Source organism: Balaenoptera physalus, assembly GCF_965194825.1.
Source record: "Balaenoptera physalus genome assembly, chromosome: 14".
In the NCBI taxonomy this organism is placed as follows: domain Eukaryota; kingdom Metazoa; phylum Chordata; class Mammalia; order Artiodactyla; family Balaenopteridae; genus Balaenoptera; species Balaenoptera physalus.
In genome coordinates, this window is record NC_138893.1 from 85,170,790 (window position 1) to 85,183,135 (window position 12,346).

At 52.6% G+C, this 12,346-nt stretch overlaps 1 protein-coding gene across 1 annotated transcript in view; it reads right to left on the reverse strand.

The window, feature by feature from the left end:
- Window positions 1-12,346, reverse strand: part of CDH23 (cadherin related 23) — a 452,316-nt gene that overhangs the window by 163,727 nt on the left and 276,243 nt on the right. The window contains exon 14 of the mRNA XM_082424358.1: window positions 1,098-1,162. Coding sequence (XP_082280484.1) covers window positions 1,098-1,162 — 65 coding nt within the window. The remainder of the gene's footprint in view (window positions 1-1,097; window positions 1,163-12,346) is intronic.

Consider the following 12,346-nt stretch of genomic DNA (forward strand, 5'->3'; position numbering starts at 1 on the left):
CATCTATCTGGAGAAAACCATAATTCAAAAAGATACATGCACCCCTGTGTTCATGCAGAATTATTTACAATGGCCAAGACATGGAAGCAACCTAAATATCCATCAACAGAAGAATGGATAAAGAAGATGTGGTACATATATACAATGGAATACTCCTCAGCCATAAACAAGAATGCAGTAATGCCATTTGTAGCAACATGGAAGGACCTAGAGATTATCATACTAAGTGAAGTAAGTCAGACAGAAAGACAAATATCATATGATATCACTTATATGTGGAATCTAAAAAATGATACAAATGAACTTATTTACAAAATAGAAACAGACTCACAGACTTCAAAAACATACTCATGGTTACCAAAGGGGAAAGGTGATAGGGGGAGGGATAAATTAGGAGTTTGGGATTAACAGATATATACCAGTATATATAAAACAGATAATCAACGAGGACCTACTGTATAGCACAGGGAACTCTACTCAATATTCTGTAATAACCTATATGGGAAAAGAATCTGACAAAGAATGGATACATATATTTGTATAACTAAATCACTTTGCTGTATACCTGAAACTAACACAACATTGTAAGTCAACTATACTCCAATATAAAGTAAAAATTAAATTAAAACAAAGTATTGAAGAGCTAAAAAAAAAGGAACTATGTGTGGACAATTTCACTCTGATATTTTTAGAAACTAAAGCAAAAGGGAAAATCTACTGTCATTTGATTTTCATTTTTCAACAACAGAACAAAAGGACACGGAAAAGTTTGTAAAAATGGTTACTTTTCTCCCTTGGCTTAAATGTCCCCCCTGTAAAATAAAGACATTAGGCAAGGTAAAAAAAAAAAGCTTCTTCATTCCCCAAACTAAAAGCTATCTTTTGAGGGTCAGAGAAACTATGCCCCAGAGAGTTTAGGGGACTTGAGCAACACTGCACCACAAGCAGGGCCAAAGCAGCAGCAGTGCCCATGAGCTCTGACTCACAGGCCAGTTCCCTAGCCACAGGGGCACAGCACTTTTCCTGGGCACCAAGAAGTGTCCTGGGCCTGCTGAGTGGCAGAGAGCCACCTCGGAAGGCCAGGGGCAGGGGCTCACCGATCAGGGTCATCGCTGAAGAAGTAGTTGACTTCCCCGAAGGTGCCCACGTCATTGTCTGTTGCCTGCAAAGGTAAGAAAAAGAAGTCATTACTGCCAGAACCAGCCGAGGCTCCCAATCTCAGCAGGAAATGTCCACAGCAAACCCGTGCTTCCCCCACACAACTCCTCAGGCCCAGGCCGAATTTTCTAGAGCCATGCTGTTCAATAAGGTTTTCACCAGTCACAAACGGCGATTTAAATTAATACTGGAGCACACAGTTCCGGAGGAACAGTCTTCTACCTAAATCTCTAACTATGCGAAACCACCCCTCCTGGACTCATGTCAGACATTCTCTGTAGATGTTCAGAGGGCTTGGGGGAGAGACCCTAGACCTGTGGCTTGGGGTCATAACTTGTAGGTTTAAAAAATACCTCAAACAAAAGTGGGGGTGGGTTCAACCATCTGGTAGCCTCCTCCAGTGACTCTCCTCCAGTCCCCAAAGCCTTCAAGTCAGATGTGGTACCTAGTGGGGGAGGCCTCTTGGGTGGATTTCTGGTGTTCCCCCTTCTTTAACCCTGGGAATAATCCACTGCATGTATCAAGCAGACTGTCATCTGGTTGGCAACCTCTTCTGCTGGAAACAGTCTGCTGCCCACCCCCACCCATCTTCTTTGGCATCCCTCTCTGCTCGAACAAGTGGTCCAAGTGGGACCTAGTCCTGTGACCTCAGGGACTAGGCTGGGAGTGGTCCCTGACTGCAGCAGGGGCCTATTAGAATCCTTCCCTGGGATTCTTCTTATTGTTGCTGGGGATAAAAGCTTTCCTCTGGGGCAGTGAAACTGGGACGATGTGAAGTGGGAGTTGCTGGATGTGTAGGGAGGATGAAGAGAGGGGCTGATCTTGGTAGTTCTAGAGTCCTGAATCTGACATCCCTTCCCACCTCAGTTTGGTTTGTGAGTCCAACAAGATCTCTTTTATCCAGGCTGGTCCAAGTTGGCTTTCTATCACCTACAGTCAAAAGAGACTGGAGCGAGAGTGGCCTGCCTTATGCCTGATGATAATGGCAACAATGGTGACTACTGCCAGCCTGCACTCCATATATTTTACATTGTCAAAGGGCATCCAGGTTTATTAAGACCTCATTTTATCCTCACAACTGTCACAACATGATGAGGAAGACACACATTTCTACCCATCACACAGATCACAAAACTGAGGCCCAGACCACAGTGAGGTCTGGTGTAACCCTGTCACCACGCTAGGTCATGAGCAGATTCAAGGAGAGTGGGGCAGAACCTGAGATCCCTACTCCCATCCCAGGGTTCCTTCCTTTAGGCCATCTACGTGGGGCCCCTCTCCATCCCCTCCCTTGTCCAGGACAATGGTAGTTATAGTAGAGGCTTGGCTTTTGCGGCTGGAACCTCTGGGCTTCTGCATTGTCGCTGGCGTGGTTACATTCCACAGTGCAGACTAAGTGACACCATTCATGCATTCATTCAATAGTTACTTAGTAAGCATGTACTCTGTGCCAGGCACTGTGACCTCTGCTCCCTCCCTGGCCATGCCCTAGAGCTGGGCAAACTGCTACCTGCCACCAGAAGCCTGGAGGGAAAGGCCTTGGGCTGACCTTAGGGTCATCTGTTTTACACTCAGGGCTTCTCTAAGATCACAGCTGGATAAAGGTTCTGCTGCTAAAAATATGTTTCAATACCTATTTTTGTTTATTTTTATTTTTTAGCTTTGAGGTATAATTGACAAAAATTATTTTATAACTTTATTATACAATAAATTATGATAATATATTATATTGAGGTATAATTGACAATGGAAAAGATTCCCACTATTGAGTTAATTAACCACCCATCACCTCACAGATTTACCCTTTTGTTCCTTGTCAGGTGAGAATACTTAAGTTCTACTTTCTCAGCAAATTTCAATGGTACGGTACAGTGTTATCAACTATAGTCACCATGTTATACATTAGATCCTCAGACCTTATTCATCTTATAACAAAGTTTGTACCCCTTGATCAGCCTCTCCCTATTTCCCCCTGCTCAATACCTTGGTACTAAATATTTTTTGAGGTTCCTTTTAAAGTTCTTGGATTCTGTGAAATCTATTCCATTCTGTGTTCTTTACAATAAACCCGAATTTCAAGAAAACGCCAACTTGTGTTCAGTATATTGAATTCAGGAAGGCAGAGAAGTAAATGATATATTCCAAATGATTTAAATGAAAAAAAGTGTTTATACCCAAAGGGTTAAGATCTCAGTTTTCCAGAAAACTTGGTTATCCAGAAGGAAGCCAATTCCAGGGGCTGTGGGCAGCCTGCTTTTAAGGACAGGCTCTTGTACCCACTGTTCCATTCAGTGTCCCCACTGTGTTCAGCAAACTGTGTGTGGACCTCTGTCTTCTCACAGCCCTGGCCAGGCTCCAAGAGCATCTCAGGTTCTCGGGGGATGCGTGTCTAATAAATGGAAAGGTAAACGCCGAGCTATGTAACCCACCCTCTAACCCAGGACCGATTCCAGGGCAGATCCTCCCCCGTGCCCTGAGCCACTCCTCCCGACAACTGCATTTATCGACTCCTCGCACTTATCACGTATTGTATCTTCATAATGACCCTATGACGTAGGTGCTATTATTACTACCACCCCCAATTTACAGATGGGGAAACTGAGGCACAGAGAGAGTGAACAGCTCACCCAAGGCTTCACAGCTAAAAGAGCGGCAAAGTTAGGATTTGAACCCAGTGCCTGCTTGTCACATCCTTCGCCTCAACGTGTTCTTGCTTCTAAACCAAGAAGAGAACTTGTTCGCAGAAGGAGAGGTGTCTGGTTATTCCAGGGCAGAGGAGACCAAAACTTCTGATAATAAGCCCACCTCTCTCCTCCCCTTTCAGGGACCAGAGAAGGCGGGGAGGCACCCATAAGTCCCCTTTCATTCCACCAACAAATGATCACCACCATGCATGGTATTACTAGACTATAATAACTGCAGCTCAGTCTGGGGAGCAGCTGACCAGATGCCATCAAGCCCTTTGGCGAGGGGTGAGTGTAATGCAGAGACCCTAGCTCCAGGTCAGAGTCAGCAGCCCAGGTCACCGTGTGACCAAACAGCAACCTCCTGGGGCCTCGGCATCCTCATTTGTCAAAGGAAAGGGTTTGGGGAAGCAAAGAGGGTAGGGCTGCATCTGCCAGGCTCGCCTCTCAGCCTGGACAGTGCCTGGCACATGGCAGGTGCTTCACAAATGCCTGGAAAATGAAGGAACCAATTCTAGTAAGAAAGGGGTGGTGGAGAGATGGGGGCAAAAGCAAGGAGAGCGGATTCTAAGGGAAAGGGAGGGGCGAAAAGAAGGAGAGAGGGAAAAGGAGGAGAGAGGCTAGGAGCGGCAGAGGGGTCAGCAGAGTGGGCTGGGCCAAGCCACAAGGGGGGTTCCCTGCCCCTGAAGGCCACATCGGGACCCTGGGGACAAGCCCTCCACATCTATGTGCCCTATGGAATTGCACTCGGACTGTTAGGGTGGGAAGGACCCCCGAGGTCCCCCTGTCCAGTCCTCTTCACCCTGAGGCTCAGGGAAGTTAGGTGACGAGCCCCTGGGAACAAGATAGAACTGTCCTCTCTCTCCAGGCAGACGCTGGCCTCTACCACCCCTGCCAAGTCCCCACTCCCTCCCCGAGTGGACTGAGCACAGCCATGGTTCCCACGGTGACCCCTCTCCCCAGGGGCCTCTTGCTGCCTGCCCAGGCCGCCGATGTTAACCGGGGAAGATTTGTGAGTCCTTCAGTGCCACCGTCTAATGACCGTATGAAATATGTATGCCTGGTGATGAGGAGAGGGAGAACTTTCATTTTTCACGTGCACGAAGCAGAATAATATGAAGATGAAAAGCTACTTCTGTGCGCCTGCCAGGGTGGGAGCAGCCAGCACCAACACAAAGGGCCTGGTCCGGGTGCTCAGGCCAGTGCCAGGCTGCTGCCTGTGCCCAGAGAAGGCAGCAAATCTGCCCACTAGGCGGCCCCGCTGAAGGCCCTCCTCCTCTACATGCATTCTTAGCCCTGTACTTGGGCCTTGGCTGCCAGCTCTGGCCTCATCTCTGACCACGTGCAGGCTGGACCATGTGCGGCTCCCGGACCTGACTGGCTCTGCTCATGCTGTTCCCTCTGCCGGGATCGCTTCCTTCCTCTCCCACCTGGCTCCCCTGCTCCTGTCCTCCTGGCTCCCCAAGGTTGGGTTAGGGCTCCACCCTGCTGGAGATATTCCCAGCTGTGACTGCTCTGTGGAGCTGATGTGTCTCCCACCCCAGGAGGCTGCGGATCCCCGAGGCCAGGGTGGGGTCACGGGGCCTGGACATCAGGGCGGCTCAGGAAAGCTCCTATATCCGTCATCTATAGGTACACCTGCATCCACATCCACACCACGTATGTATGTACACTGTTTCATTTTGGCCACACCCATACGTGGCAAGTACTGTTAGAACCCTCTGCTCCCTGTCTTTAACAAACAAGGAAACAGAGGCAGGATGATAAGGAACTTTCCCAAGATTTCACAGCTGGTAAGCGCCAGAGCTGGCCTCCAGATCCCTGTGTTGAAAACCGTTTAGCAGCTTGTGGCATACGCCCTCGGAGCAGCGTCCTGTGGAGGCCAAGGAGCTGCTTGGCCGTGCTGGCCAGCCCAGTAGAGGGCGCTGCTGGGGTCTGCTCCACTACCCACCCTGCAACCTGTCCCACCCAGGCAGGTCTCTCTGTCCCAGCCCCACTCTGCTTGTTGCAGCACTTTTCACAACAACCTCCTTCCCAGAACCTGCTTTGTGCCTAAGCAACTGAAAAATCAACAGACGAATCACGTGCCAAACAGACAGTGACCCTTGGGCCCACTTTAGGAAGGAGGGTTTGAGAAGTGACCAGGGGCCCGTGCAGAGAGGACAAATGTCCTCCTCAGGCCATGAACACCCTTCCTCCTGCCACGTTCTGGGACGTTCTGTCTCCCTGCAGGGTCACTTCTGGGATCTCGCAGGCCAGTCAGATGGCTACAGGGATGGGGGAAGGGGATGGCTCAGCTGGCCAGGCTGGCTGACTCTCATATTGTACCTGGCGACTCTAAGAAATGCCAAACCAGGGTTCCAGGTGGGCACCTCAACTGTGCTGCTGGCCCCCTCTCTGATGCCTCTGTGTCCCTGTTACTATTCCACCTGGGCTAGAATCTCACCCCCAGGTACACACTAGCACATTTTGCCACTTGCCATGACTCTCATAAGATGCCCAGGGGTAAGAAGTCAAAACCAATGGCTAGAATGATCTTCCTCTGCTCAAAGACCTTCAGTGGCTCCCCAGTGCTGCTGAATTAATTTCAGACCAGCACCTGTCGTCAAGGCTCTGCAGAGCCTGGCTGGCCTTGGCGATTTTGTATCCATCTCTCCCTGATGCACCCAAACTGTCTTCTCATTGCCTGGTTGCATCATCCCTTCATTCCGTAACTGCTGCCCACCCCTCCAAATGCCCCCTCCCTTAGGGAGCTCCCTGGCTGCTTGCTGTTCTTGACCTGAGAGCCCCTGGCTGGACCTGTTTTAGAATAATACTCAGCAGTCTGCTGTCCCTGAAACCTGCTTGTGTATGCCCCGTTCCCTCCCCTTGACGGACAAGTCTGTACCTAACTTACTTTTGTATACTGTGTTGTGCCTGGCACAGGGCTCAAAATCTTCGCCAAATTTAGTAAACTCTGGGATTTCCATTGCCAGACACTGAGGGCCAGCATGACCTTCCTTCTGGGGGGCTAGTGCTCCCATCAGCAAACACCTTGGTGGGCTGTGAGCAGCCAGAGTGGGGCTCCTTAGGTTGCCCAGGAGGCAGGGCTGGGGTTTATAAAGCATCTCCAGTAAGTCTCCCAAGCTCAGGTCTCTCGTCCAAGCTCCCTACTGGCCAAACCTTAGAGGCGGGTGGGATGGGGGGTGGGGGGAGCACTCACTGAGCAGCCCTCACCGTCAGCCTGCAGGCACGTGCAGAGCAGGTGAGAAGGACAGCGTGGGTGTGGAGGGGCAGATGGGGGGGCGCCTGGCACACCACAGAAAGAACCTTCACCAAGATGATGATCAGACTCGCGCTCAGTCACGTGCTCAGTAAATACTTTCCGAGCGTTTCCAATGTGTCAGCTACTGTGCCCGGCTCTGAAGCCACGGCCATCAGCATGACAATGCCCTTGCTGGAATGTGACTTATAATCAGAAAGGGGAGACAGACAATAATGGAGGAGAGAAATAGCTAAATAACAATTTCAGACAGTGGTAAGTGTGGGGAAGTACAGCAGAAAACGGGCTAGCAGGTGACTCGGTTGCTATTTTAGGTTGACTAGTCCTGGAGAAGATCTTTGGCAAAGTGTATTTGGGTCTACAGGGCAGTCACCGGCTGGACACCGAGAAGCCTGGGAGGTCCTGGTGAGAACCGCTCTCACCGAGGCCCGGAGGCGGCTCAGAATGTCTCTGTCTCCTCCAGTGGAAGCGTCTGCAGCCCAGGAAGACCGGCCGGCGGGTCAGCATCTGTCCCCGCGGTCAGCTCATGGGACAAGGTGCGGCCGGGGCTGGCTGCTGCCCAGCGCCTGATTTATAAGGCATCTCCTCCTATTCTCCTCAACACTGGCATTACCAGCAAAACTAATTCCCTCATTTGGGCCTTTATAATTGCATCCGCGAGTGCTTATTTCCATGATGGACAATGCCGGCAAAAGTGTAATTTTCTTCTGCTGACAAAAAAGAGAAAAATAAATACACACGGTGGTGGGGGGCGGGGGGAAATTCCAAAGGTTAAGACAAGGTGAGCCTGCAGTGGAGGAATAGCCAGATCCCCAGACCAGCCAGGCTCATGTCAGAAACGTCCAACTTTCCCCTGGCTATATAGGGTGGGAGGGGGTCAAATGACCCCCTGCCATTTCCCTTTGAGCACTTACAGTGTCAGGCACTGTGCCCAGCATTTCCCATGCTTTGGTTCACTCTATCTTCCCCAAAGTCCTATGGGAAGGACTTTCGGGACGTCCTTCCCTTTGGGAAGCACCAGTATTATTTCTATTTTACAGATGGAGGGAACTGAGGCTCAGAAAGGTCAATCAACTTGCCCAAGGTCAAAGAGCCACGGTACCAGGACATGAACCCAATACAGTCAACTGCAAGGCAGGGGCTCTCAAACGCTCCCCTCCCCTGCACCCCTCCCCCGTTGGTGGGGCTGGAGGAGAGGCGTCCTCCTGCAGTTTGCGAGCTCGGCCATGGGATCCAGGGTGCTCCTGCCACGTCACTGTACGCACCCTGTAGATGAGGCCCCAACAGGCGGTCTTTTCCTTCTTGTCACAGGCTCTGCCCCCAGCCTCTGCCTTGAGTGGGTGGGCTCCAGCAATTCTGGTTGTGCCCGTAAGCAGAGGATGCAGGGGTCCCTGGATGTCACTTCCCAGGACGCAGGCCCTTAGCCAAGGTCCTTCATCCTCAAAGGTTCCCCCCAGTCCCATCCCACCCAAGCTTGGTCTTGGTGTGTGCAGGTGGCTCAGGGCCTAGACTGGGGGAGGCTGTCACCTGCTAAAGGCCGGGGCAGCCTGGCTGGCTGTGGGCACCCTTCTGACCCTTGCAGGGCTCTTCACCCAGCACCCTGTGGATATAGCTCTTCCTTCAACTTGGATGCCAGGGCTCTATGCTCAGCCCAGCTCCCTGCCCTCTGATGCTCATCACAACCTCTCATGCCCACTCCCAGGAATCCACCATTTCAACAGCGATCAGGTCCTCTTGTCTCTTTGTCTCCTCCCAAGAGCCCCCTTCTGACCCAGCCTGTTTTGACAATGAACAGTGGCCATCTCTCGCCCTCTTCCATTCATTTGCCCTGAACCAGGGGCCTCCCTTACAGGCTACCTGCCTTGCCGACACACCATCCCCATGGATCCCTGCACCTCCCTGTTGTCCCTCGTCATGGCCTTGCAGACGCCCATCTGCTGACGTTGGGCCTTATGCCTCGACCTGACCCCCACCTGCTCTGGCCTCCTCCCGGGTCTGCCTCCAACTGCCGCTCATCGGATGCCGCTGCTGCACTCTGGTCCCCTGATCCCCTCCCTGGGCCAGACGCCCTCCTCTCTCAGGTTTCTAAACACCCTGTACCCTTCTTTATAGCTAGAAAGTCCTGCCCTGTGTCTTCTTTTGTACACCTGTGCCCTCTCGCTTCCCTACCTACTTCTCTCTCTCTTCACACACACACACACACACACACACACGCACACACACATCTTCTCTCTCTCTCTTCCTCCCTGTGTCTCAGGCAGCCCCCAATACCTCCCTGTCCCACCCCCACCCTCACATACTCTCACAGAAACCTCTCTTTTCCTCTGTCTGGCTCAGGTGGACCCCATCCCGCTACGTACTCACACGCAGAAACTCATGCACATCTGACCCAACCTCAGTCTCGAGCAGCCCCCACACCCACCCGAGCCTCAGCCCTGGGGACCCCTCCTCGTCCCTTCCCCAGCCACCTGTGCACCTCTCCCTGCAGGCCGGCAGCTGGCAGGCACGCACTCAGTCACTCCCCGCCGGCGTCCACACCCCCGTCACGCACGCTCGCCCGGATGCCCCGCACGGGGCTTCTGCTCTGAAGCAAGGCGGGCCCAGCTGCCGTCCCAGCAGCCCTGGGTCCCACCAACCGTGGCAGGCAGCGGGCACCGGCGAGCAGTTCTGCTCCCGTGCACAAATCTGCAGAGAAGGGCACACGGTACAATTTGTTCAGGAAACAATAGCAATGTTTGACATGTCATAAGGATTGATGGAGCAGAAATTTACATGGGAAAATGCATTTTAAAACAGCTCCACGGAGCCCCGGTGCTTCACTGGTAGTGCTTTCCACATTCATCATTTGCTGAGCCCCTCGGAATAACGCCTTAAACTACGTGAGATTAACTGCACTCTTGCAAGCTCTGGGGAGGCTGGTGGGAGGCAGGAGGGACTCCACTGGAGGAACCTGGTAGCCCAGAGGCTGGGATGACCTCCACTTGGCCTGATTAGGCCCATGGGGCCCAGTCCTCTCCCCTGTTCCCACACTCCCTCCCATGCTGTGGACGAGGATTTCAGCTTCTCTCTAGGACGCGAGGTAGAAGCCAATGGCCAGGAAGTATCATCTGGACTGCCCCACACTTCCGGGCAAATGCTCGGCGTGTCAGTTTTCCTCGTCCTCTCAGAAGGAAGCAATCTAACCTGAGTAGGAAGCCAGGGCTGATGGGTGAGGGCATGGTGAGTGCCGGGTGGGCAAAATAAGGTTTGGTTGGAAGCTGCTGCTCTGAGCACCTTCCTGGGGGTCCCTGGCCAGGGGCGATGTCACACTCCTGGGAGAAGAAATGATAGCATCTGTAAGGAAATGCCTCCCATTGGACTTCATGTAGGGATAAGAAGAGGAGTGCTCCAGGTGGGCAGTGGGACCAGGGAGTGAACCAGAGGGTACAGGAGAGATCCCGGGGAGGCTGCGGGCCATGGGAAGAAAGATGCATTCAGGAAAGCCCTCGGGTCCTGCTCTTGGCCTTCTGAATGTGCAGAAGGCCTTAGGACAAAAGGGTGCTACTGGGGAGGCTGGGGACAGAGGCTCAGAGCACACGGTCGGGTGAGTCGCCGAGTGGGAGGGCAGTTAGGAAAGGGTGGGGACTCGGTGGGTGGTGGGGCTCCCTCACGTTCCGTCGTGGACCTGGGGTGGATGGCCACCACTCCATCACACATGCCCATGCCGCATCACTCATCGGTCATAGTACTGAGTGCAGAGAAGGCCTCAGGATCTCTCTCAGCCCCACCTTCCCTATGGGAGTCAGCAAACAGTGGGATGTGAGTAAAGTCTCTCTACTATGTCTGCTGGGCTCTCTGCCCCTGGAGGGTCAGAAACCTGCTTCTCCCTGGGAGGCACAGTACAAGACCAGGCACCAAGGGCCTCAGAAGGATTTGTGGCTCTGTGTAGGGTCATGAAAATCCCTTCAAAATGGGAGCGTGAGATCTGGGTTCTGGTCCAGCTTCTGCCCAACCATCCAGCTGTGGGACTTTGAGGAAGACACTGGGCTTCACGGCCTATGTGCGGCACAGCCTCCTGACCCATCTGCCCGCTCCTCCTCTGGTGCTAGCAGCCCATCCTCCACCAGGGCCAGAGGGAATGTCTGACCACACGAGACACCATTCTCCAGCTTAGAAGGTTCCCGGGGCATTGAAGACAAAGCCCGAACTGCTTGCCATGCCCCTGAGGCCTGATGTGGGCCAGCCTCTGTGGCCCCTGACCTCCTCTCCTGGCCCATCTGCCAACAACTACAGTAACATCCACTCTAAACCTCAGTTTCCTCATCTGTAAAATGGGGCTAATAATAGTACCTGTCTCATGGAGTTGGTGTGGGGATTTTAGAAGGTACTGAAGCAAGGTGCTTTAGACCAGTGCCTGGCACATAGGAGCCGCTGTCTAAGTGGAGCCAGTACTTGTCTTTCCACCCCCAATTCTAACCACTCACTCTTTCCAGTCCTCTGCAGACATGCTCCTGCTGAGCCTTCTCTCAGCCTGGCCCTCCTGCCTGGGCTGTGCCAGCAGCTGGCCGGGTGGAGGGGGAGCGGAAGTGGCACTGAGCCCTACAGGAGGGGGGTGTTCCAGTGGGGGCCAGACCTGAGCTCCGCCTACTAACGTGTCAGTCTGCGGCTGGGGAGGAGGGATGAGAATTGGGCTGACAGGTGCACTCAAGGTGTGGGGTCCCCGGCTTGCTTGTTATTGCAGACACAGTGTTGTTCTTGGACTCCTCCACCCCCTTCTTTATTTCTATCTTATTTTAAAACCTGGAAATAAAAGTTGATGGGGAGCAAATTGCTCTGGCCAGCGGCTCTGTGCTTAAAGGAGTTGTCACGGGAAAGCAATTACAGGATGTCAAGGGCTGTCAGGGTGGCCGCGGCTGCCTGCGCCCCATGCCTGGCACTGCCTGGTGGTCCCCAGGCCGGCTTGGAGGATGAGCGTGGGGTCCCCCGGAGGCAAGGGGATAAGTGCAATCACTGCCTTGCTGAGTGTCAAGCTACAGGCCTGGCCTGGCACTGTGTGAGAAACTTGACCCGATTTGTCCCTAATCCTGCAAGCAACCAGCAAGATGGGGTCACAGTCCCATTTTACAGCTGAAGCAACTCCAGCTGATATGACTGCAAAAATAGTAACAGCAGCTCACTCTTGTTTAGTCCTTACTGGGTTCCAGGATTTATTCCAAGAAATCTACATGTATTAGCACATTTCATTTCCACTCCCACTCTATGA